The sequence below is a fragment of the Rhodotorula paludigena genome (assembly GCF_050403205.1).
Source record: "Rhodotorula paludigena JCM10292 DNA, Rt_paludigena_JCM10292v1_ctg35, whole genome shotgun sequence".
NCBI lineage: Eukaryota > Fungi > Basidiomycota > Microbotryomycetes > Sporidiobolales > Sporidiobolaceae > Rhodotorula > Rhodotorula paludigena.
This window is the reverse complement of record NW_027481423.1, coordinates 132,926-154,519: the sequence shown is the minus strand read 5'-3', so window position 1 is coordinate 154,519 and position 21,594 is coordinate 132,926. Positions and strand designations below refer to the sequence as shown.

Sequence of the window (21,594 nt, the reverse complement as noted above, 5' to 3'; positions counted from 1 at the left end):
TTTCTTCGAGCGCTGGCTCTTGCGGCCTACCATGCGTATGCTCACCGGTCTCTCACTGTCAAGGCGAGGCGAAAGCGGAATACAACAGGCGGAACTGCTCGCATGAACACTCTACGACGTCGGAGACGCATGTACAGGCGCTGGACTGCAGCTCAGAAGTCGCGCAGCTTGGCGTATTGCGTCGGCGCGAGCTTGCCCTTGAGGTACTTGATGACCCACAGCGGCGCTGCCGAGATAGCGACGATGAGAAGGACCTTCCAGACGAAGGCGGGGGAGAGGACAAAGGCGAGGTCTGCGCCAGTACGAGGACGGGTCAGTCAACAGTCTACGGATGAGCAGTAGAGTTCGATGTAAGTGCGAAAACGACGCACCGAAGTACTCTGGCAAGAAGAGGATGCTGACGACATAGAGCGCGAGGGTAAACACCTCGCTGACAATCATCAGAACGTGCCAGGTCGTGATTTCGACGGCGACCATGACGAGCTCATTGAGCACGAGCGCCGAGAACGAGATCGAGACGATGTTGAGGAAGTCGGACTCGAACAGGACAAGCGAGGCGAGCATGATGGCGCCACCTGCACAAGTGAGCGAGCTCAGCTGGATGCCGAAGTGCGCGCACGCAGTCCGGCGCACCTTGGTAGATCGAGATCATGAGCCACGTGAAGAACGTCTTGTACGACAGGCTGCGACCCTGCGTGGCGGGAAGGAGTCGCGGTGAGCAAGCCGCGCATGGTCGTAGTCAGGATATCCCGGCACCAACCTTGGTAAGCTCCTTGTACAGCTCGGGGTAGAGCAGCGCGACGTCCTCGTTGACATCGCGGTCTAGTACGAGCGAGAAGACGGGAAGCATCGTATACGCCGTGGCGTAGCCAACCATGAGCCAGCCCTGGTAGATAGCAATGGGCGAGAAGTAGAAGACCGCGGAGAAGACGGCTGTGTCGAGAAGAGAGAAGACGCGGTCAGTCGAGCGCTGCGAATTGCTGCAGCAGTGGGCTCACCCTGAATGACCGAGATGATCAAGCCACGGTGGATGACAAACTGAGCGAGCTTGGCGCTGCGCTTGTACGAGTTGCGACCATGCCAGACGAGTAGCTTGGTCAAGTAGCTGAACTGGTTGACCGAGAAGTCGGCTGCGAGCGAGGCTTGCCGTCCCTCCTTGCCGACGATGCCAACGCCTGTGCACAACACGACGGCGCTCTATCAGCACAACTTCATGAATTTAAGTCGCGGCCAAGCGTAGCCCGAAAGGTCGACGCACCGACATCGGCTGCCTGGATCATCGAGACGTCGTTTCCTCCGTCGCCGATGCAGCACACGCGCTTCTTCGTGTAGGCACGAATGAGGCGCGCAACGTCGGCTTTCTGCGTCGGCGAGCATCGGCATGCGACGACGGCCGAGAGCTGCGTCGTCAGCTGGATGAAGTCATCTCGGAAGTGCTCGATGCACAGCTGCACAATGGCCAGCGTCAGCAGCCAGATCATGTGATGGGCCGACCTCGTGAGATGATGCGGGCTTACCTGCAACGACTCGCCGTCGATGACGAGGCAGCAGTCGAGCTTGCTCTGGAGGAATTCGAGCTGGTCGCGCGCTTCTGCCGGCGATTTGACTGCGACGAGTGGCTCAGCGGGTCAGCCGCGCTAGTTCCGGTCCTCAGTGAGTAATGCGGCACGCACGCTTGGCAATCTGGTGGATGTACTGCCCGCGGCTGACCAGCTTTGTCGAAATGGCGATGCACGTCGCCGTCTCGATCTTGTCGCCCGTGAGCATCCAGATCTTGATGCCGGCATTGCGGAGCAGCTCAATCGTCATCTTGACGTCGTCCTGCAGCTTGTCCTCGACGCCTGTCACGCCGAGGAGCTCGAGGTCGCGCTCGAGATACTCGGCAATGACGCGCGCGCTCGCGGCGTTGCGGTCGCCGAGCGAGACGCGCGCGTCGCGGTACGCCTCCTCGAACGCGCGCCACGTCTCTTCCGTGAGGCGCTTGCGCGCCATGACGAGCGTGCGCAGGCCCTCGCGCGCCATGTTGCCACACTCTTCTTCGAGCCAGTCGTTGTACGCGACAATGCGTGCCATGACGACGTCGGCGCCCTTTTGGTAGAAGGTGATCTCGCCCGACTGTCGGTCGCGCACGACGATGCCCATGCGCTTCGACTCGGAGGTGAAGGGGAAGATCTCGAGGACGTCGAACGAGAGCGTCTGTCCCGCGGCGGTGCGGACCGAGATCGAGACGCGGTCGCGCGCCGAGAGCGTGAGGCCGACAGACTCAGTGAAGCGGACGATGGCGACTTCGTCCGGCGAAGATGCCTGATACGTGATTGAGCCGTCGCCCTCGTCGACGACTGGCGTGACCTGCAGGATCGCGAGCGTCAGCACTGGCACCGAGGGTGAGCTCAGCATACAGCACGCACGTTGTGACACAGGCCGAGCGCGAGCACGAGATCCTTTACCCTCGAGCTCATGTCCCTACGACCCCTCGTAGCCGCGAGCGCGACACCGGTCGTCAAATTGTTCGCCGCTGTGAATAGGCTCGTCAGCATCAACGCGCCTGCGTCAATCTGCTTGAAGAGGGCGCACCGACTGCCTTCTCCTCGCCGAGCGCTGTCGCGAGTTGGTGAGCAACCTCGTCCATCGAGTCGACGCCGTAGCTCATTGTGCCCAGGTGGAGTTTCTTGAGCTCCATTTCTGCATTTCACCACACAGCCGTTAGTCGCACGAGGCGAACAACAGAGGGAGAGAGGTGCGCACCGTTCTGCGTGAGCGTGCCCGTCTTGTCGCTCAAGAGGTACTCGATGCGCCCGAGCTCCTCGGGCAACGTCGACGTGCGCACAATCGTGTCGGGGATCTCGGTATCGTGCATGATCTGGTGCGCGTAGACCGTCTTGCCCATGTCGAGGTTGACGCGGAGCCTGTCGCTCGCGGCGTCAGCGCGCTTGCCGTACTCGCGAGAGAGCGGAGAGGCAACGCACGAGATGGGGATGATGCTCGAGAAGAGTATCAAGAACCGGAAGACGTACACCCACCAGTGGCCCCTGAACCCGTTGAGCGCGACGAGGATGACGCTGAGCGCAAACGTGACGGCGCACAGGATCTTTGCGAGCCGGTTGATCTCGTGGTCGAGCAGGCCGACCTTGGTCCCCGGCTGGCTCGTGTTCATCACGGCGCGCGTCTCGCGCCCCGTGTAGACGACGAGGCCGACCGCGTTGCCGGCGGCGAGGACCGTGTTGGCCCAGAGCATGTTCTCCGCCGTCAAGGGCTCGACCGGGTAACTCGCGACGAGCTCGTCCTCGACATCGCCCTGCGCCTGTCCGCTTTGCCCGCCGTCACCGTCGTTGTCGACGCCTGCGTCTCCAGCAGCGGGAGTCGACCGCAGCGTGAGGGTGCCGACAAACGTGTGGATGTCCTTGGTCGGCGGGTCGGCATACACCTCTCCCTCGCACTCGAGCAGCGCGGCGTCGCCCCCTCGGAGGCTCTGCGTGCGCTCGACGGCGACGCGCAGCTTCCAGTCGGTCTCGCCGTCGAGCTGGTCGGTGCGGACAAAGCACGTCCCGCTCGGGTCCGACGTGCGCAGGAGGAGGATGTCGGCCGGCACGCGGTCGTTCTTTTCGAGGTAGACGAGGTCGCCGACGCGCAGGTTGGACGACGGCGTCGGCTTGAGCGGCGCAGACGACGACGCGTGGTGCGAGTGCGGCGTCGAGCTCGCGGTGCGGTCCAGGCGGCTGTAGAGTGCAGAATTGGCCGAGCGGTCGCGCAAGTACCGCTTGTAGTCGTCATAGGCCTCCTTACCGATCGTGACGAGGAGGACAAAAGCAAGTGGGACAATGTAGGTTGCGAGGAAGCCTGTCCTCAAGCAACGTCAGGTTGGTCCCCCGTGCGCTCATCGACGAGATTGAACGTACCGATGCGTAGTGCAGGAACGAATTGCGAGAGCGCGACGAGTAGGAAGTAGAGGTTGTAGAAGAACTTGAACTGCTCGTACAGCACGAGCGGGATGAACGTGACGATGTTGTACTTCTGGTTCTTGACGATGTTGGGCGGAAAGGGAGACTTTTTGCGCTTGCTCGCCGGCTCGTTGAGCGGGATCGTGCGCGGCTTTTGCGAAGGTGGCGTGGAAAGAGAGAAGAGTCGGGCAACGGACAGTCGCTTGCGCTTGTTCGGCCCAGGCGGAAGCGGGTGGCGGTCCTGCGAGGGGTGAGAGTGAGCTTAATAGAAAGTCGGCTGGATGAGTCACAGGGGAACGCACCTTGCCCGCACCGCCCAGCAGGCTAATCTCCTCCTCTTCCGCCTCGAGCCCAGTCGCCCAGCCCTCGTCGAATTCTCCGTCGCTCTCCCCTCTCCCGCCCATGCCAATAATCGTATCTCTCGCACCTCCGCGCGAGCTCTTGCCCGCGCTCCTGCCGCCGTTCCGTCCAAGAGAGCCGCGAGCGCTGCCACTCGCGCTCCCGCCGAGGAGCAAGTCGCCCTCGCTCGCGGCATCCGCGTCCGTGCCCGTCACGGCCGTGCCCGTACTGCTCTCTGCATAGGCCGAGCGCCCCGCCGACGAGCCGCCGATGCCTCGAGGGAAGCCGCTCGCGCCGCTAGTCCCTGCGCCGCGCGAGGACCCGCTGAGCCCGCTCGAGCGGAGGTTGCCCGCGCTGCGGTACTGCCCGAGGGACGAGCCTGCCCGGCCCGTGCGCTCGGAAGCCTGGCTGGCGGACGTCGAGCGCGGCGTGGGCATGCCAGCCGAGCGAAGTGGGGTCGACGGGTGCGCGGCGGGCGCGCGCGGGGACGCGGTCGGGGTCGGGGCGGGGCTGAGGCGCAAGAGGGGCACGTCGGCGTTGGTGACGGGGCTCGGCGGGTTCGAGGGCGATGGCGGGGACGAGTCCGGGTCGCTGGCAGCTCGACGAGGACGAGGAGCGGGCATCGACGCGGGGACGGCGAGGGCGGGGCTGCAGCGCCTCGAGGAGCGACTTGGTCGAGCTCTGGCTGGTTCACAGAGGCCACAGCCGAGTGCGGGATGCGAGGGAAGCGCGAGGACTCGTGCTGCTGTCGCTCGCTCCTTGGCTCCGTCCGAATACCGCTCTCTCGCTCTTTGCCTCTGCTCTGCCCTTTAGAACGCAGGATACCTGTCCAGCTTTGCGTCAATTCTGTGGCACTCGTCCCGCATGACGCTTCGAGCTTGTTGCACCCTTCCACGCTCTTCATCATTGCCGGGGCCAAAGTCGCGTGTCATCCTCGTTGGGCTCCCTTGATGCTCGCGGTTCAGTACCTGCCATTGCTTGAACACGGGCTCTGCGCAAATGGCGTGCAGGTGACAGGCTGAAACGGCTTCGGCTCCTCGTCGCTTCCCTCTTCTTGCGACGCTCGACTTGAGGTTGACTCGAGGCTTGTGAAGGCTTAATCGAGTCGCCCTAGCCCGCGCTGCTCGCCGCTTGCTGGGCTCAACCTCTTGACGCTCGCAGAACACCGGTGCGACCGCAGCCCGCTGAAGGCGGTCCTCATTTACGAGCGCTTCGCCGATCACTTGAAAGCATGAGACTCTCGAGTCGTTGCGCTCTGATCTGCCGCTGCGGATGTTGAAGCCGGGCCCTTGGAACAGCTGGCGCGGCGAGCTTGCAGGAGTCAGACTGAAGAGTCGGCGAGGGTGGACTGCGCATCGTACTCGGCGCTGGCGCATGACTTCCCGTCGCGTCCAAGACGACTGCAAGCTTGGAAGCCAGCTCAGTGCAGGTGAGCGTGTGGGCGGAAAGTACGAGCCTGTGCGACCAGACCTGGGAGGAGCATAAGCCAGAGCCGGAGTGGAGCACGCGATGTCGAGCGGACCTATCTGAAAGCTGTGTGATGCAAACACGTCGAGCATGCATGTGGGTACAGCTCCTCTCGTGCGCGAAGGGCGAGAGTGAGTTACGACTTGGCGGTGCGTCGTGAGCCCCTGGGCCCTGAGGTCGCCCAGTCGGGTTGCTCCTCCCCCGCCTCCCGCCTCGAGCCCAGGACCGCAGACGATGGCAGACCAAGGTCCGTGCAGCACTCTCGCCACCGCCTCCGCCTCTGCGCTCCGCCCTTAGCCCCCCGTTGCGTCTCGTCGCCGTGGTCCCACCTCGCTCCGCTTTGCCCAGCCCACACCGCCGTGCGCGCGCACGCGAGACGACTCAAGGTCGCCTGTGCGTGCTCACTGCCTGGACCCGCCCGTCCTTGCGACCTGCGATGCCCTGGCCGACGCGGCAGCCTCGACTCGGATGTGGTTCTCGGCTCGCTTTCTTTCGCCTGTCCGCGCCTCGGAAGGGTACGAGTGTCGGCAGTACGAGCATCAGCAGTCCGCACGGCAGTCGGTAGAGGCAATTGTGCGATCCCTCGGCTTTGATTCAGCTACCAGCTCGTCTCCGTCTCCCGTCTCGCCTCCCCAGCAACTAACGCGGATCCGGCTCCGGCTTCGGCTACGGCTCCCGCCTGACGCCCCATACGCACGAGCATTCCGACTTACCAACCCTCGCCTCTCCTCCTCCACCTCTTTGCACACCCGACCCAGCAGAGTACAACAACAACGGCGCCGGCGAGTCGAACCGCTCCCCTTCGCCCCGCCGCGACCGCGACCGCTCGCGCTCGCCCATGCGCGTCGACGAGCGTGACCGTCGCGACGGCGGCGACCGTGGCCGGTGCGTCACCTTCCTCTCTCCTCGCGACCCGCAAACATGCGTACTGACCTGCAAGTCTGCCGCACCGCTCCACAGCTCGGACAACCGCCACGACGGTGGCAACCCGGGCAACAACCTCCACGTCTCGGGCCTCTCGCTCCGCGTCGAGGAGCGCGACCTCGAGGACCTCTTCGGCAAGCACGGCCGCGTACGTCTCGTCTCGGTTCTCCCTCCTCAGCCCGGACTGCTCGACTGACCACCCGCGCTCTGCGTCTACCCGCGTGCAGATCCAGAAGGTCCAGGTCATGCGCGACCCGCACACCAAGGAGTCGCGCGGCTTTGCGTTCGTCACGATGGAGACGGCCGAGGACGCCGAGGCGTGCATCTCGAACCTCAGCGCGACCGAGCTCATGGGCCGCACCATGAACGTCGAGAAGGCGCGCCGTGGCCGCGCGCGCACGCCGACCCCCGGGCAGTACCACGGCCCGCCCAAGCGCTGTGCGTTCTCTGTCCTCGCATGTTCCCTATCGTTCGCGCACTGACTCGCTCGATTTGCGCAAACAGTCGAGGGCGGCGGGTACGGCGGTGGCTACGGCGGCGGCGGATACGGCGACCGGATGTACGACCCGCGCTCGCGCGGCGGCGGGCGCGACTCTGACCGCTACGACCGCGGCGGCGGGTACGACCGCTACGACGACCGCCGCGGCGGTGGCGGGCGCTACGACGACCGCTACGGCGGCTCGTCGCGCGGCTACGACGACCGCGACCGCGGCGCGTACGCCATCCCGATGCGCGGCGACGACCGCGGCGGCTCGAGCCGCGGCTACTCGGACCGCGACCGCTACGACTCGCGCGGCGGCTACGACGACCGCCGTGGCGGGCGCTACTAGGCGAGGCCTCAAGGTGTAGTCGGTCCTCGTTCGTATCGTGTGTCTCGCTTGCAACAAAACGACCAATGCGTTGTGCCTTTCTCGCGGTCACTCCTTGATGTCGAGAGGCATGGGCAACCGACAGGGACGCGAGGAACCGTACAGTCGTTACAGACGACCCAGGGAGCTGGAGACCTAGGTATAGCGCACAACCGCGTTGAGGTGGGATAGGAGGGACAGCACGTAGACGGGGCAAACGGAATAAAGCGTAAGTAGACGGCTCGTGTCGCCTACCCTTAGGTGACGAGCGGCCGCTCGGCGAAGGACGGTGGAAAGGCGAGAGAATACGGGGAGAAGGCGGTCGAGGCGAATCCGACCAGCTACTGCTGCTGCGCCTTTTGCTGTTGCTGTACGAGCGAAAACGAGACATTAGAAATTGACCCTCCGATTGAGGGGAAGCGCGATCCGACGTACCAGGAGCGCCAACAGCGCCTGCACCTGCGCCGGCGCGCTTGCCTCTGCGCCGGCCGCCTGTCCCTGAGCAGGGGCCGTCGCGGCCGCCGGAGGCTGCGGAGGAGGCGCACCCGCGCCTGCAGCAGGCGGGAGGGGCGAGTACCCACCGTACTGCTGCTGCTGCTGCTGCTGCTGAGGCGGAGGGGGCGCCTGCCCGGCCGCCTGCGCGAGCAGGCTCGTCACTGCAGCGGGAAGGCCCGCTGCACCGAGCGGACTGCCAATCGCAGGCGGGAGCGGCGACATGCCGGCCGCGACGGGCGGCGCAGGTGCGGGTGCGGGCGGGGCGGACGAGGCCGCCGGTGCGTAAGACGGGTAGCCGAGGTTGAGGGCCGGCGCGCCGGGCACGACAGCGGGTGCAGGAGCGGGCGGCGCGCCGCCGTACGGCTGCTGCTGAGCGCCGCTGGCGAGCGAGGCGACGAGGCCCTGGTTGGACACGAGCGACGCGAGCAGGTCCTGCATCTTCTTGGCCTGCTCGACGCCGTGCGACGCCGCGCCGGGAGCTTGCGGCGGTGCGCCCTGCGGCGGCCCCTGCGGAGGAGGAGGAGGCGCGCCGCCGCTGCCGGGGATGGGCGTCGAGCCGCCGCCGTAGCCGTACCCGGTCGCAGTTCCCGGCGGAGGAGGCGCACCGTACCCACCGACGGGCTGGCCGAACGCGTTGACCGCCGGCTGCTGGTAGCCGAACCCACCGTTGCTCGGCATCGGCGGCGCCTGCGCCATGGGAGGCGGGGCAGGCGCCGGCTTGTCCCACTCGAAGTGGAGGTCGAGCGCGCCGCCGGCGAAGGGCGTGCCATTGAGGTTGTCGTAGGCCTTTGCGGCGCCGCGCGAGTCGAAATACTCGATCAGCTTGATGTCGGGGCGTTGCGGGTCGGGGAAGATGATCTTGATGTCGCCGAAGGGGGCGAAGCGCTGGAAGATCTCCTGCTCGCTCGGCGACGGATTCATGCCGGGCGGTGCGTTGCGGATCACGATCGAGAGAGTGCCCTTTGGGGTGTTCACGTGCTGTCAGCGAGAGAGCGTCTCGGAGAAGGTCGAACAGCTTGACGCACCTGGCCCTTTTCGCGGTCACACGGCTGGGCGAGGTCGGCGTCGCGCGGCAGCGAATAGTGCACGTCCATCTAAGGACGCGGAGCGGCGGTGGCGTGAGCCCGAGAGCATGAAGCAGCGAGATGGAAAGGTCCAGCGTACCGGACGGCCCATAAGCGGGAAGTTGTGCAAGCGGTCCTTGGCCATCATGGCCGCACGGGCGTCGTACTGTCGCTCTTCTGGGTCAGTACGAGCAACCCTCAACGCGAATGAGGGCGAGTGGACGCACGTAGGTGATGAACGCCATGGCGCGCTTCTCGACTAGGTCGAAGAAGGTGCGGATGTCACCAATCTCGGCGAATGGGCGGCGCACGTCCTCCGGCACGAGACCGAACTGCGACGAGCACGTCCTGTCAGAGCATGTCCTCTGCGAAAAGCGATTCCTCGCAGGCCCTTGCGCCTTCCGAGCTGGATTCGCACGATGCGACGACAAGACTGACCTTGAGGTTGCGCACGAACAGCGTGCGGCACGGCCTCTCGCGATTTACGCGCTGGCGGATGACCTCGGACTCGTCGCGGTCGCCCGGCTCGCCACGGCGGCGGAAGGGGTCTGTGCAGATGCGCGTGAAGAGGAGAGCGGGCTCGCGTCAGTCCTCCTTTCGCAGAGCTCCGTGATCCGGCGGCGTGCTGTCCGTATGCTGCTCGTCAAGCTGCCTGGTGCGCAAGGCGAAGATAAAGAGAGCCCGCTTTGCGCTCGGCGGAAGCGCTCGCCTCGCATTCGCACGCTTGACGCTTGCTCGGTGTCGCCAGGGTCGCTCATGTGAGCGTGTCACAACGCTCCCGTGTAAACGAGCGCAGCGGTGACGATCTTGCTGGGAGGTTCGCGAGCTTCGAAAGAGGGCCACTCCCGCTTCGTCTGCCTGTTCTGTCCTGTCCTGCCCTTGCGCACCGAGTCCCGCTTCGCGCGTCTTGCGGCTTGGCCTGCTTCACTGGAAGCGCTGTGCTCAACCTCGCGGGCACAGCCAGTCGCTCGATAGGATCGCGAACGAGACGCGCGAGTCGAGGAGGAAAGGCGCGTTGCGAAGCATCGCTCGACCAGGCCCTCCGCAAGCCGAACTGAGTGAGCGAGAACCGGAGGGAAAGACTCACCGCCAAGATCCATCCTGCCGATGGGGGCGCCGCGGTCGCCCGGCCCGCCCATGCCCATGCCCATCCCTCCTCCGCCTGGTCCTCCGCGAGGCGGTCCGCCGCCGTACCCACCGTCGCGCCCTCCGCCGTAGCCGCCGCCGCCGCCGGGGCCGTCGAAGCGCCTGCCGGGCGGTCCACCGCGTCCACCGCCGCGGCCAAAGTCGGGGCTGGCGCTCCTCCTCCTCCCTCCCGCGCCTCCGCGTGCCCCGCCCCACCCGCCGTCGCGCGGGCCAAAGTCGCCTCCGCCGCCGCCGCCGCCGCGGTGGTCGTCGTACGGGCCAGGCCTCCTCCCGCCTCCGCCGCCCGCGCCGCCGCCGTAGCCGCGCTGCGGGCCGCCCTGGAATCCTCCTCCTCCTCCTGGCCCGCCTGGCCCGCCGCGCGGAGGCGAGCCGCCCTGGCCGTTATTGCTGCCGCCGTACGTGGTGCCGCCGTAGCCGGCGTAGTTGTACTGGTCGCTCATGGCCTCGAGAACGCGAGGAGAGCGAGAAGTGCGGAGGAGAGAGAGCGAGGGCGCGAAAAAGCCGGAAGGGGAGGACACCGTTGGGGCCGGACAAGTCGACTAGCTCTTGGAGTTGGAGAAGTGATAGTACGCATCCACAGCCCAACAACTGCACTCTAGCGCGCGGGGACGGAAAAACAAGGCTTGGGCAAAGGTTTCCCCCTCTCCTGCTCATCGACGACGACGACGCCGCTTCGTCGGTGCTTCTGCCGCTTGCACATCGTCGGAGAGCTTGCGCACGAGGAGAGCCACGCACCGCTGCCCACGCATAGACTGCTCGAACTGCACAGCTGCGCCGCTCCTCCGCCACCTCCTGCTTGACCCGCCGACTCTCGCACCGCCTCGTCGTCTCGCCCGCTCCCCCTCGCCTCAGACCGCACCATGGCCTCGTCGAGCGCACCCGCACCGGGCGCACAGCCCGTCCCCGCCCATCAGCCCATCACCTCGTCGCGCAAGCTCGTCCTCCTCGGCGAGTCGGCCGTCGGAAAGAGCTCGCTCGTCCTCCAGTTTGTCAAGGGCCAGTTCGACGACTACCGCGAGTCGACCATCGGCGCCGCCTTCCTCACCCAGACCGTCCCCGTCAAGGACGGCAACTTTGTCAAGTTCGAGATCTGGGACACGTGAATCCACGACCATCCGACACCTTGCTCGAGACGGTCACACTGACTCGCTTGCTCTGCAGGGCCGGCCAGGAGCGATACAAGTCGCTAGCGCCCATGTACTACCGCAGCGCACACGCCGCCGTCGTCGTGTACGACATCACCTCGGCCGTGAGTCGCTGGTCTGCTTCTCTTGTGTGCTCGCGAGGCGCACGCCCTCCAGCATTCATGCACGTGCAAGCACCTTGACGACACTCGCTGAGACTCTCATCGCGCAGGCCTCGCTTCTGAAAGCGCGCGCGTGGATCTCCGAGCTGCAGCGCCAAGCCGACCCCTCGATCGTCGTCTGCCTCGCCGGCAACAAGCTCGACCTCGCCGACTCGCAGCGCCAGGTCTCGACCGAAGAGGCGCAAAAGTTTGCCGACGAGGAGGGCCTCATGTTCCGCGAAGTGAGCGCAAAGAGCGCAGAGGGCGTCGAGGACATGTTCAAGGCGATCGGTGCGTCACGCGCGTCCTCCTCGTTCAGAGCCACTGGCCAGGGTTTGCTCTGTGTGCACTGGTTAATGAGGGTCTTGCAACGATCGCACAGCGGACCGCATGCCCATCGACTCTCCCGCGGCAAAGTCGCGCACAGGCGCTTCCCTCGCCGGCCGCGGCGGCGTCGACCTCAAGCAAGGGTCTGGCGGCAGCCTCACCGACGGCTGCGCGTGCTGAGCGCTTTGTCGCTCGCTGCGCGTCCTGCACCTCCGCCACGATTAGTGTTTCTGTCCCGCCGTTCCGCCTTGTTGTTCTTTGTCCCCCACTGCCCTCTCGTGCCAGTCGGCCTTACAGCCGGTTTTCTCGCGCCGTCTCTGCACCATATACCGCTCTTTCTTCGCACTCAGCAGCCCGCGTTGTTTGTCTTAGCTTGTCCGGCCTCCGCAGGATTTGTCACCGTAATGTTTATGGATGCGAGACCACGCCCGTCTGATCGAGAGTCTGCAGCTCTCGCGCTCTTCCAACCTCTCCCACGCACCGTGCAAGCAGGGGGGGGGCACAGCGATTACAACATGACCCACTCAGGACATACCCTCTTCTCGTGCAGACGCGACTCTACCGCTACTCGCCTCCCCTCCCTCTCCTGCCCCGCGCGCCCGCAGTCGCGACCCTGCTCCTGAGCCCGCGCACGCCCCTCACGCCGCTGACGGGCGCCGAGCCGCGCGTCGGGATGCCCGACGCCGCGGACGTGTTCGACGTGGGCGAGAACGACGTCGAGGTCGTCGTGGTGGGCGAGCGGCCGCGCGAGGTCGTGCTCGAACCGCGGGAGAGGCCGCCGCGCAGAGCGGAGGAGGAGGGAACGCCGCGTACTGTGCGCAGAGGGCGAGAGAGAGTCCGTCAGTTCCTTCCCTAGTGCGAGACGAGGCAGAAGTGCTCGGCGAGCGGTGCGGGCGTCCCGCGAAAGCACAGAAAAGGATGTAGGAGAAACGCACGTCCTCGACCCCTCCCTCGTCCGGGCGGTGCGTTCCGCCTTGCCTCCTCGTCCCGCCTCCGTCGCTCGTCCTCCTCCTCCGCCCGCCGCCTTTCCTCTTCTGCTCGTCGGCGCGCGTCCTCCGCCTCCTGCTCCTCCCTGAGCCGTGCCGCCTCAGCTTCGGCCTCGCGAGCGGCAAGAAGGTCGTAGTCCTGTCATCGTGCAAGGCTCAGCGTGGCAGCCCAGCGGACAGTCGAGAAGACGCACCTTCATGACACCTTCCCACTCGCCATCCAGCAGCAAATCCTTTGTGTGCTCTGCTTGAGAGGCGATGCGGCTGTAAAGGTCGAGCAGGGCGTGCGAGGTCGAGATGGTGGATTCAAACGCCTGCTCGAGTCGCCCGGTACGTGCACGTCAACTCCTGCGGACGACGGCCAGCGACCTGGGCGAGATGGTGCAAGCACAACGCACCTGCATCTTGCCCTCCATCCCTCTCAGCGCGCCGACCATTCCGTCAAGTACGCGGTTCATCCCCCTCAGCCCGTCCCGCTCGTCTCGCAGTCGGACAATCCGCTCCCGCTCCTCCTCCGTATACCCCTCCATCCCAGACTCGCCGTCGTCCTCCTCCTCGTCGACCGCACCATCCAGCATGACCTCGTCAGCGGCGACCCCTGCGGTACCAGCGACGGACGACCCGACCGCAGCGCCCGCGAACCGCTGCGAGGCCGAAGGGCCCCTTTGCGCGCTGGCCATCGAGCCGCCGAAGAAGAGCCCGTCGGCTTCTGGCGCAGGCGCTTTGCCCTCAGATGCGGCGCCTGGTCCACCATCGAAGCGGAGCGTTTCCTCCTCGTCTCCGGCCGACGCCCCTCTTCCGCCCTGCCCCGCACCGAGAGGCGGCTGCACAAAGTCGAACGAGTCGTCGCCGCCTGCGAGCGCCAGGCTCATGTCCTCATCCTGGAGGAAGCCCGCGCCGCCGGAGCCGGCTGTTGTTGATGAGGCTGCGGCCGAGTCGTCGGTGAGTGAGAGGCGGTCAAGGTTGCGGTGCAGCGCAGCTGTGGAGCTCGAGCCTGGGGTCGGGAAGACTGGCGAGTCCATCGCGGCGCGATAGCGTGCGGAGGACGAAGGAGAAGAGCAGCGAGCGAGACGCGCCTCGACGCGTTCTAGCGATGAAGTCGCGGGTGCGGCTGCTTCTCTAAAGCTACTCTGCTGAGAGTGCACAGGCGCAGCACAGCGAGGCCACGTGAGTAGCCCGTCCAAAAGGGATCAGCCGCCCGCCCGGAGCTGCAAAAAGTAATTGACGTCTGTGAGATTCGAACTCACGCCCTTTCGGACTAGCGGGTTAACAGGTAACCTTAAGCTAGCGCCTTAGACCGCTCGGCCAAAACGCCCGTGCATGCTGGCTCACTCCAGCGTTGCATATACATATCGCAGAATTTCTGACGCCCGCCTCGTCGACTTCGGAGACGCAGCCTGCGCGCTCTCCTTCTCGTCGCGCGCCCGCATGACAATCGGGTCAAGGCTGGACGCGTTGCTGGGTCTCTTGGACCCAGCAGTCGTGCGCAGCTGCGCGCTAGGTGCTGCACCGCTTGTCGTGGTCTGGCTGTGGTTTCGCTTCCTTCGCGTCCCGGCTGCCGAGCGAGCAGTCTACTTCGCTTGGACGCCGCCAGTCGAGATCAGGTGCGTCACACGCGCTGCAGGCTGGTCCCGAACGCTGACCGGATGGCTTCCGCAGCTCCTCCTGGACCGGCCGCACCCTCTCTCGCCCATCCATCGCTTCGCACCGTTCCGACCCGTCCCTTGTGCCAGCCTCGACCGAGCTGCACGACTGCTCTCGCTCTTACATCACCTGCTACGCGCCCGCGTCTGCGCAGCACATCGGCACACTCCCCTCGCTCAATGCCAACGAGATTCGCGAGCGGATCGGAAAGGCGGTCGGGGCGCAGAAGGGCTGGAGGGACAGTAGCTGGGCACGCAGGAGGAGGGTCATGCGGAGTCTGCTCGAGTGGACAGTGCGCGAGGCAGAAGCGCTTTCCAAGATTGCAAGCCGTGACAGCGGAAAGACGCGTGCGTTCTTTCGACTCTGGCCGTCTCTCGCCCCGTCTGACTCGGCTGGTGCGCACAGTTGTCGACGCCGCGTTTGGCGAGATCCTCACCACGTGCGAAAAGCTTCGCTGGGTCATCGCAAACGGCGAATCAATCCTCTCGCCTTCCTCCCGCCCGACAAACCTCGTCCTTGCGCACAAGGTCTCGAAGGTCGTGTACGAGCCGCTTGGCGTTGTCGCAGCGCTCGTGTCGTACAACTACCCGTTCCACAACGTTCTCGGCCCGATCATTGCATCGCTCGCGGCCGGCAACGCCATCGTCGTTAAGCCAAGCGAGCAGGTCGCCTGGTCGTCGCAGGTCTACATTGACGCTGTGCGGAAGTGTCTCGAAGCGTGCGGAGAGGTACGGCCTTGAGCCTCCGAGACGTGCGATCAAGTCTGACGCCTTCGACCTGTAGGACCCGGACCTCGTCCAGATTGTCTTGACGCTGCCGGATAGCGTCGAAGCGCTTACTGGCGACACTCGCATTAAGCACATCACATTCGTACGTTTCCGTCTCGGCTTGTCGCCCTCGTCATCGGTCTGACTGTCGCGTCCTGACTGTCTCGTCCGTAGATCGGCTCGGAAGAGGTGGGCAAGAAGGTCGCGCTCAAAGGTGCCGAGGTCGGCACACCTGTCTTGCTTGAGCTTGGCGGAAAGGTGAGCAAGCCTGAATTCGCGGCGTCGGTAGCCTACTTACTGATGCATGCTCGCGCAGGACCCGGCCGTCCTGTGCCCTTCTGCCGACCTTAAGTATTTCGCCGACACCTGGATGCGCGGCGTCTTCCAGTCCGGCGGGCAGAACTGCATCGGCATCGAGCGCTTCCTCGTCCATTCGTCCCTCTACGAGACGTTCATCTCGACGATGGAGCCGCGCATCGCCGCGCTCCAGCTTGGGGACTTCCTCTCGCCCAAGGCGGCGGAGAAGCAGATCGACGTCGGCGCCATCATCTCGGACCGCTTGTTCGACGAGCTCGAGAACCTGATCGCGCAGGCGGTGAAGGAGGGCGCGAGGTGCCTGGTCGGTGGAAAGCGGGCGAGCAGGGAGGCTGTTGGCGATGGACACTACTTCCAGCCGACCCTGCTGGTCGACGTGTGCGTCGTGCCTCCTTATGCTTGGGACATTCACGTCGACTGACGACCTTTCTCGCAGAACCCCTTCGATGGCCATCGCGCAGAAGGAGATCTTCGCGCCCGTCATGGCTGTCATGCGCTACGACACGCTCGACGAGGCCGTCGCGCTTGCGAACGGGACACGGTACGGTCTCGGTGCCTCTGTCTTCGGCAGAAGCCAGCAGGAGTGCCGCTATGTGATGGACCGGCTCGAGTGTGGCATGGTGTGCTCGAACGGTGCGCTTCTCGCTTGCCTGCGCGCCACGCACTCCCGGCTGACCAGGCAAATCGCACTTTTTCGTGCAGACTTCGGCGTGTTCTACCTCAACCAGTCTCTCCCCTTCGGCGGCGCCAAAGCCTCGGGCAACGCAGGTCGTTTCGCTGGTCCAGAGGGCCTCCGCTCGCTGTGCAACCTCAAGGCGGTGACCGAGGATCGCTTCCACGGCTGGATCCAGACGGGCATTCCTCCACTCCTTGCCTACCCGATCAAGAGCGGGCGAGGTGCTTGGACGTTTGTCAACGGGCTCGTGCGCCTCATGTACGGGCGCGACGCACGGGACAGAGCCAGCGGTATCTGGGGTCTCGTTTCGGCACGATAGACGACGCGAAACTTAGACACGACTTCACTCTCCGGGCGCGCTGGCCGCTCTGCTACAGTGGAACGACGGACTGCGTTTCGAGAGGCCAGAAGCAAATGTGCTACAACAACAACGACCACGACCTGCGCGCATCCGACTCAGACGCCAACCTCGCCCTCGCTTCCGCTGCTGGCCGTCCTGCCCCTGCGCCTCCGCTCACCCTCCTTCGCTCCGAGGGCGCCAATGAGCACGCGCCACGCGATGCCCATCGCCTTCCACAGCTCTTCGTCCGCGATCTGGAGCGCGACGACGTCCTGCCACAGGCCGTGGACGAGGTGGATGTGCTTGAGGAGCTTCGAGGAGGGGAGGGCTGACAGCGAGACGGTGAGCGACTGGGAAGAGGGCGTCGCGATCGGTGCGGCGGTGGTCGGCGGCGAAGGATTGAGAAGGTGCGACAGAGAGGAAGGGGTGGGGCAAGCGGGCGTCGGCGGCTGAGGAAGGAGGGAGGAGAGGAGGATGGCCGGCGAGCGCAGGTACAACCAGCCCTGCAGGAGCGGGAATGCCGACACCGACGCCAGCGTGAGCTCGACGACGGGGAGATAGGCGCTCGATTGCGTCGGACGCGGCGTGCTTGGCAGCGAAGGGTGCGGCAGCTGCTTCTCCGGTCGCGAACTGAGGATGGACAGAGGTGCCGACATCGATGCGAACAGGAGGCCGTGTACTGGAAGAAGAAGTGTACGCGGCGAGTCGGATGAGTGAATGGCGAGAACGTGCGAGGGGAGGTACAGGGAAGGACCGGCGGAAGGCGAATCGGGGAAGGTGACCTCGAGATAGGGGGGCAACGTCGGTCCAGGCGCAATGTGGAGGCAGGTTGCAGTGGTCGAAAGCAGGAGAGAGGGGCCTGCGCGTGAACCTGTCAGTTATCAGCACGATTACCGCAAATCGACGGACTGACCCATCTGGCGTAGCTTGCCGACGGCAAACCCGACGGGCGCATCCTCGAGCTCGTCATCCACTGTGAGCGTCGAGAGATCGACGTCGGGGAGGTCGGCAGGAGGAGCCGGCAGTTGGAGGGGGAGGCGAATCGTCGAGGCCTTCGTTGCCGGGTCAAGCGGCGGCAGCGTAGGTGGCAGAAGCGCAGTCGCTTCCTCGGGCGACGTAGTGGCCGTGGAGTGAGAGACAATCGAGAAGTACGAGGCGTGGCTCGTCGACGGTCTCGACGAGGCAGAATCGCAGACGGAAGGAGTTGGGACGGCGAGCGACATTGGCACAACGCAGCGGACTTCGAGAGCAAACGAGCAAGTGAAGAAGCAAGCGAGGGAGTCAAGAGTAGGTCACGCAGCGAGCCAGGCGAACGAAGCGCACGTAGGACCAAGTTGACGAGGATGCGAAGGGCGAACAGGAGGCGACCGAGTTGCCCGCTCAGGCCCCCGCTCGGACAGAGGCGCGGCGGAGCGGAGAGGAGACGACACTCGCGTGGCGATAAGACGGCGAAGCTTGCGTGCCCCAGCCGCGGCGTCGTCGCCTCATCGTCTCGTGAGCGAGCGGACGCTACGGCAGGGGACGAGGAGGACGAGGCAGTGTCTGTGCAGCCAGCGCATTCCACTCAGCACTGTGCAGTGTCTCCGCTCAGGCAAAGCAGGCGCCTGCTCTACCCACGCCTGTCTCAGCACTCTGCGCCTGACGCTGTCATCCTCCCCTTCACCTCCTCATCGTGGACACTCCGCTCGCGCACCTTCGTCGCACGCGGCCTCGGCTTCCTCCCGGGTTGCACAATACTTCTCGCAGTCGTCATGCCCCGAGCCGCCCGAAACGCGCCCGGTTCCTGCGTCGTCTTCGGCGAGCGGAGCTGAGCGGCGAGAGCTGAGCGGCGACCGTCCTCAACTTCGCAGCTTGTCGCCTCATGACCTCGGACGGCGGAAAGCGAGTCGTGCTTGCTAGCATACTCGCTTTGGCCAGTATGGCGAGATCGTCGCGCAGAGTCCTCGCCACGAGCGACTCGACCTTCCTAAACCGCCGTGCTTCGCTCTCAACCGGCAGCTTGTACATGAACCGGTTCACCGATTGTATCGTAGGCACATCACTACTACATCAGTTGGAGGGCGGGTCAACCACAAGCGAGAAGGGCGTGTATGCCCGAAGCCGGGCTACGCGTAGGCTCTAGAACTGAATCGGCTCGCCCTTCCTGCCCTCGCTGAGGAGCACGACGGCGTATTTGCCTGTGTGCCAGAGAAGTCAGCTCAGGATGCGCGGGCAGCCACGCTCGCATGAGTGGCGACGCACCCGAGATCTTCCAGCCGGGCTCGTCCTTGTCGAGCTGGTCCGCCTGCAGATCCGGGAGCCGCAGTCAGTGGTCTCTCCTGGGCGCACGAAAGCATCATTTGGAAACATACCTTGCCCGCAGGGATGCCGCAGACGACATCCGACTTGACGGTACGGAGCGAGACGATGGGCGGCGTGCCAGGCTCCGTCGCCAAAGGACCGATCGCAACGGGGAAGGGCGTTTCGCTCGGAACGTGGCAGTCCATCGTGAGCTGTGCGGTGCGATACAAGCAGCGCTCGGAGACGTCAGCAAGGAAGTTGGCGAGAGCCGCGGGGGCGTCTGTGCGCAGTGTCGCGGAAGTCAGCGCACCTTCCGGTGGTTGAGCTGCGAATTCGCAATCTTCGTGTCAGCACAAGATACCGGCGGGGTCGAGGGCGAAAGGAAGGAGAAAAACGCACGTCACCCTTGAAGACGACGAGGTCCGAGTCGGCGAGGTGGATGAACAGGTCGGGTGCTAGATCGGCAGGCCCAGGTTAGCCGACTGCACGCCAAAGTCGTAGCGCAGGCCTTCTCTCAGGAGAGGCCGAGCAAGATAGACGTACCCTCGTCGCGCAGCTGCCAGTACGTGTAGCCTGCGATTCGCGAAAAGATTAGATACCATCTCACGGAGCAGCGAGCTTCGAGAAGACAGCCTACCCGTGATCCAGAACGAGTGCTCTGTGTGGGTGGATGGAGTAAGCAGGCGATCGCAGAAAAGGCCATGCTTGGGGAGGCGCGATGAAAGGTCTTGACGCACGCTCGTACACCCACTGGCCCTTCTTGACGTACTCCTTCCAGCGCAGGCCGAGCTTCTTGAGCGAGGCAAGGTCCGAGTCCGAGGCGTTCGGGAAGACTGCGTGGAAAAACCATGTGTCAACGCGCGCAACGAAGGCCGGAGAGCGCAATGACGCACGGTGGCCGTAGACCATCGAGTTGAGAAGCCAGTCAAAGTCCTGGCGCGTGACGTCGGAGACGAACCAGGCGAAGCGCTGCGAGCAAGAGCTTGGTCAGAGCAGGTTCGAATCGGGGGGCGCTGGTTTCCAAGGCGGCCGGAGCGATGCTCACCTTGCCGTGGAAGCGGATCTGGCTGCAGAGCCCGCTCTGAATGAGCCAGTCGGCGTAGACGCAGTCGCAATAGAGCTCGAAGCCGGCGTTGTCGAGCACAAAGTCCAGGCGGCCGCCCTTCTCCTTCGTGCCAAAGCGGTCCGACGAAACGTACTCCCAGATCTTGGCGAGGTCGTTGCCGAGAATGTTCTGCTCGGTCGCGGCGAGGTGGTCGCCGCCCGTCGACTGCAGCTTCTTGATGTCTTCCTCGGTCATCTGCGCCAGTGAGCCGAGTCAGCCGCATGTCGCTCTCGCTCGGCCTTGAGGCGACACCGGACACTCACGTTGATGAGAAGCGACAGGTCGGTCGAGTTACCCCAAAGGCAGATCTGGGTGAGCTCGTGGAACATGAGACGCTTAGCCTCGAGCTGTTCTGCCGCCGTGGCGCCGTCGGCCTGCTTGAACGGCTCGGCAAAGCGGGTCGAGAGCTCGAAGACGGCGTCGCCAGAGCGGGAGAAGGTCTCGCACTCTGCGAAACAAGAACAGAATGTCAGCCACTCAGGACGAGTCTCGCTGCGCGTCACGTAGTAAGGTAAAGAGACAACGCACTCTGACGGAAGAAGACGTCGTACGACTTCCAGTACTTGGACAGGGAGAAGCACTCGTGCATGCGGCGGTACTTGTCTGCGAAAATGCAAGCGCGTCAGCCTCGGGCAACAGGAAGCGACAGAGCACGGCGCGCACAAGCTTCGGCAAACAGCCACGGGGCGTTCATGAAGTCCTTGCCGCGGAAGTAGCGAGCAATCTCCTTGTTCCACAAAGGAATGTCGCCCTCGCCATCGTCGATGATGGGGCGGAGCTTCGAGTTGCCCTGTAGGTCGTCCATGAGGTCCTCCATGCGCGAAATGCACTCGGTGAGGTCGACGACACGCTCCTCCTCGTACTCGTCGTTGAGCGTCTTGACCACATCGTCAATGGCCTTGCCGAGGATGGTCGGGAGACGGACGCCCATCGTAGCCTACGGAGAGGCTTGTCAATTCAGCTGCACGGCTTCACCGACTATCGGACATCGAAGCACGCACGTGAGCGAACGAGTACTCATGGTAGCCGCGGTACGCGGGCCAAGGAGGGTTGTTCGGGTCGACGCGGGAGGGGGTGCGCGGGTACTGTATAGCGGGTGGAAGAAGGTGAACTGTCAGCGGCGGCTTTCACCAGCTGTCACCGTCGCATGCTGTCAGACACGCTGCAAATGCAGAAAAGGTCGCCGTTTGTTGGTCGATCGCCCAAGAACATGCCGGTGAGGGTCGGGGTCGGGCAACACCAGAAACCTCTTCCGGCGCCGGCAGTCCCCTGGCCAGGTATTTTAGAGCGTCTGAAGGCGACTCGGACTACAAGCACTCGAAAGGAGGTGCGGTGACGCCTTGCCAACGACCAGAAGTTCCGATCACGGTGAACCATCGTCACTGCAGCAATCGCCAAAGCGGCACGCGTTGCGCGCAGCTTCCAGCGCATTGGTCGAGCAAGAGTCCGGGCTACGCACCAGTTGTGCGCCGAAGCCCTGCTGCTTGGGCGGGAGGTTGGCGAGCTGGAGAGTCGTCTTCTTGGGTGCTTGCGCACTCGGATGCGTGCGGTCGACGACAGTGGAAGCTTCGGCCATTCTTGCAGCAGCACTGGGAACGAGCGGCGGAAGCAGAACCTGGGCGGAAGGTAAGGAGAGAGCGGAGGGAGT

At 64.7% G+C, this 21,594-nt stretch overlaps 8 protein-coding genes across 8 annotated transcripts; 3 read left to right on the top strand and 5 right to left on the bottom strand.

Moving 5' to 3' along the window:
* Window positions 1-152: 152 nt before the first annotated feature.
* NEO1 (aminophospholipid-translocating P4-type ATPase NEO1) lies at window positions 153-4,900 on the bottom strand (the record flags this gene model as incomplete). Its single annotated transcript, XM_076650420.1, has 14 exons — window positions 153-292; window positions 372-575; window positions 634-691; window positions 761-933; window positions 999-1,175; window positions 1,259-1,448; window positions 1,518-1,606; window positions 1,674-2,349; window positions 2,409-2,515; window positions 2,575-2,682; window positions 2,746-2,906; window positions 2,967-3,837; window positions 3,897-4,179; window positions 4,241-4,900. The coding sequence occupies 14 exons, from the start codon at window positions 4,898-4,900 to the stop codon at window positions 153-155; spliced, it is 3,897 nt and encodes a 1,298-aa protein (XP_076504063.1).
* Window positions 4,901-5,978: 1,078 nt separating this feature from the next.
* JCM10292_002987 (uncharacterized protein) lies at window positions 5,979-7,498 on the top strand (the record flags this gene model as incomplete). The annotated part of the gene is made up of 5 exons (XM_076650419.1): window positions 5,979-5,991; window positions 6,503-6,629; window positions 6,705-6,816; window positions 6,896-7,106; window positions 7,173-7,498. The coding sequence occupies 5 exons, from the start codon at window positions 5,979-5,981 to the stop codon at window positions 7,496-7,498; spliced, it is 789 nt and encodes a 262-aa protein (XP_076504062.1).
* Window positions 7,499-7,857: 359 nt separating this feature from the next.
* On the bottom strand, window positions 7,858-10,661 carry JCM10292_002986 (RNA-binding protein; the record flags this gene model as incomplete). Its single annotated transcript, XM_076650418.1, has 7 exons — window positions 7,858-7,884; window positions 7,952-8,971; window positions 9,037-9,105; window positions 9,176-9,241; window positions 9,303-9,407; window positions 9,514-9,623; window positions 10,163-10,661. The coding sequence occupies 7 exons, from the start codon at window positions 10,659-10,661 to the stop codon at window positions 7,858-7,860; spliced, it is 1,896 nt and encodes a 631-aa protein (XP_076504061.1).
* Window positions 10,662-11,081: 420 nt separating this feature from the next.
* JCM10292_002985 (Rab family GTPase) lies at window positions 11,082-12,013 on the top strand (the record flags this gene model as incomplete). Its single annotated transcript, XM_076650417.1, has 4 exons — window positions 11,082-11,320; window positions 11,383-11,470; window positions 11,578-11,797; window positions 11,889-12,013. The coding sequence occupies 4 exons, from the start codon at window positions 11,082-11,084 to the stop codon at window positions 12,011-12,013; spliced, it is 672 nt and encodes a 223-aa protein (XP_076504060.1).
* Window positions 12,014-12,397: 384 nt separating this feature from the next.
* On the bottom strand, window positions 12,398-13,841 carry JCM10292_002984 (DASH complex subunit DUO1; the record flags this gene model as incomplete). Its single annotated transcript, XM_076650416.1, has 4 exons — window positions 12,398-12,645; window positions 12,769-12,958; window positions 13,014-13,133; window positions 13,218-13,841. 4 exons carry the CDS (start codon window positions 13,839-13,841, stop codon window positions 12,398-12,400), a joined length of 1,182 nt encoding a protein of 393 aa, XP_076504059.1.
* A 406-nt stretch (window positions 13,842-14,247) lies between these two features.
* MSC7 (meiotic recombination directing protein) lies at window positions 14,248-16,540 on the top strand (the record flags this gene model as incomplete). Its single annotated transcript, XM_076650415.1, has 8 exons — window positions 14,248-14,423; window positions 14,479-14,810; window positions 14,869-15,191; window positions 15,247-15,333; window positions 15,405-15,488; window positions 15,547-15,923; window positions 15,982-16,178; window positions 16,248-16,540. 8 exons carry the CDS (start codon window positions 14,248-14,250, stop codon window positions 16,538-16,540), a joined length of 1,869 nt encoding a protein of 622 aa, XP_076504058.1.
* Window positions 16,541-16,677: 137 nt separating this feature from the next.
* JCM10292_002982 (uncharacterized protein) lies at window positions 16,678-17,784 on the bottom strand (the record flags this gene model as incomplete). Its single annotated transcript, XM_076650414.1, has 2 exons — window positions 16,678-17,420; window positions 17,475-17,784. The coding sequence occupies 2 exons, from the start codon at window positions 17,782-17,784 to the stop codon at window positions 16,678-16,680; spliced, it is 1,053 nt and encodes a 350-aa protein (XP_076504057.1).
* Window positions 17,785-18,679: 895 nt separating this feature from the next.
* Window positions 18,680-21,522, bottom strand: JCM10292_002981 (damage-control phosphatase ARMT1 family protein; the record flags this gene model as incomplete). Its single annotated transcript, XM_076650413.1, has 15 exons — window positions 18,680-18,738; window positions 18,803-18,845; window positions 18,913-19,053; window positions 19,152-19,166; window positions 19,241-19,296; window positions 19,385-19,414; window positions 19,479-19,499; window positions 19,579-19,674; window positions 19,735-19,810; window positions 19,887-20,141; window positions 20,210-20,394; window positions 20,475-20,549; window positions 20,610-20,883; window positions 20,948-21,031; window positions 21,406-21,522. The coding sequence occupies 15 exons, from the start codon at window positions 21,520-21,522 to the stop codon at window positions 18,680-18,682; spliced, it is 1,527 nt and encodes a 508-aa protein (XP_076504056.1).
* Window positions 21,523-21,594: the final 72 nt, after the last annotated feature.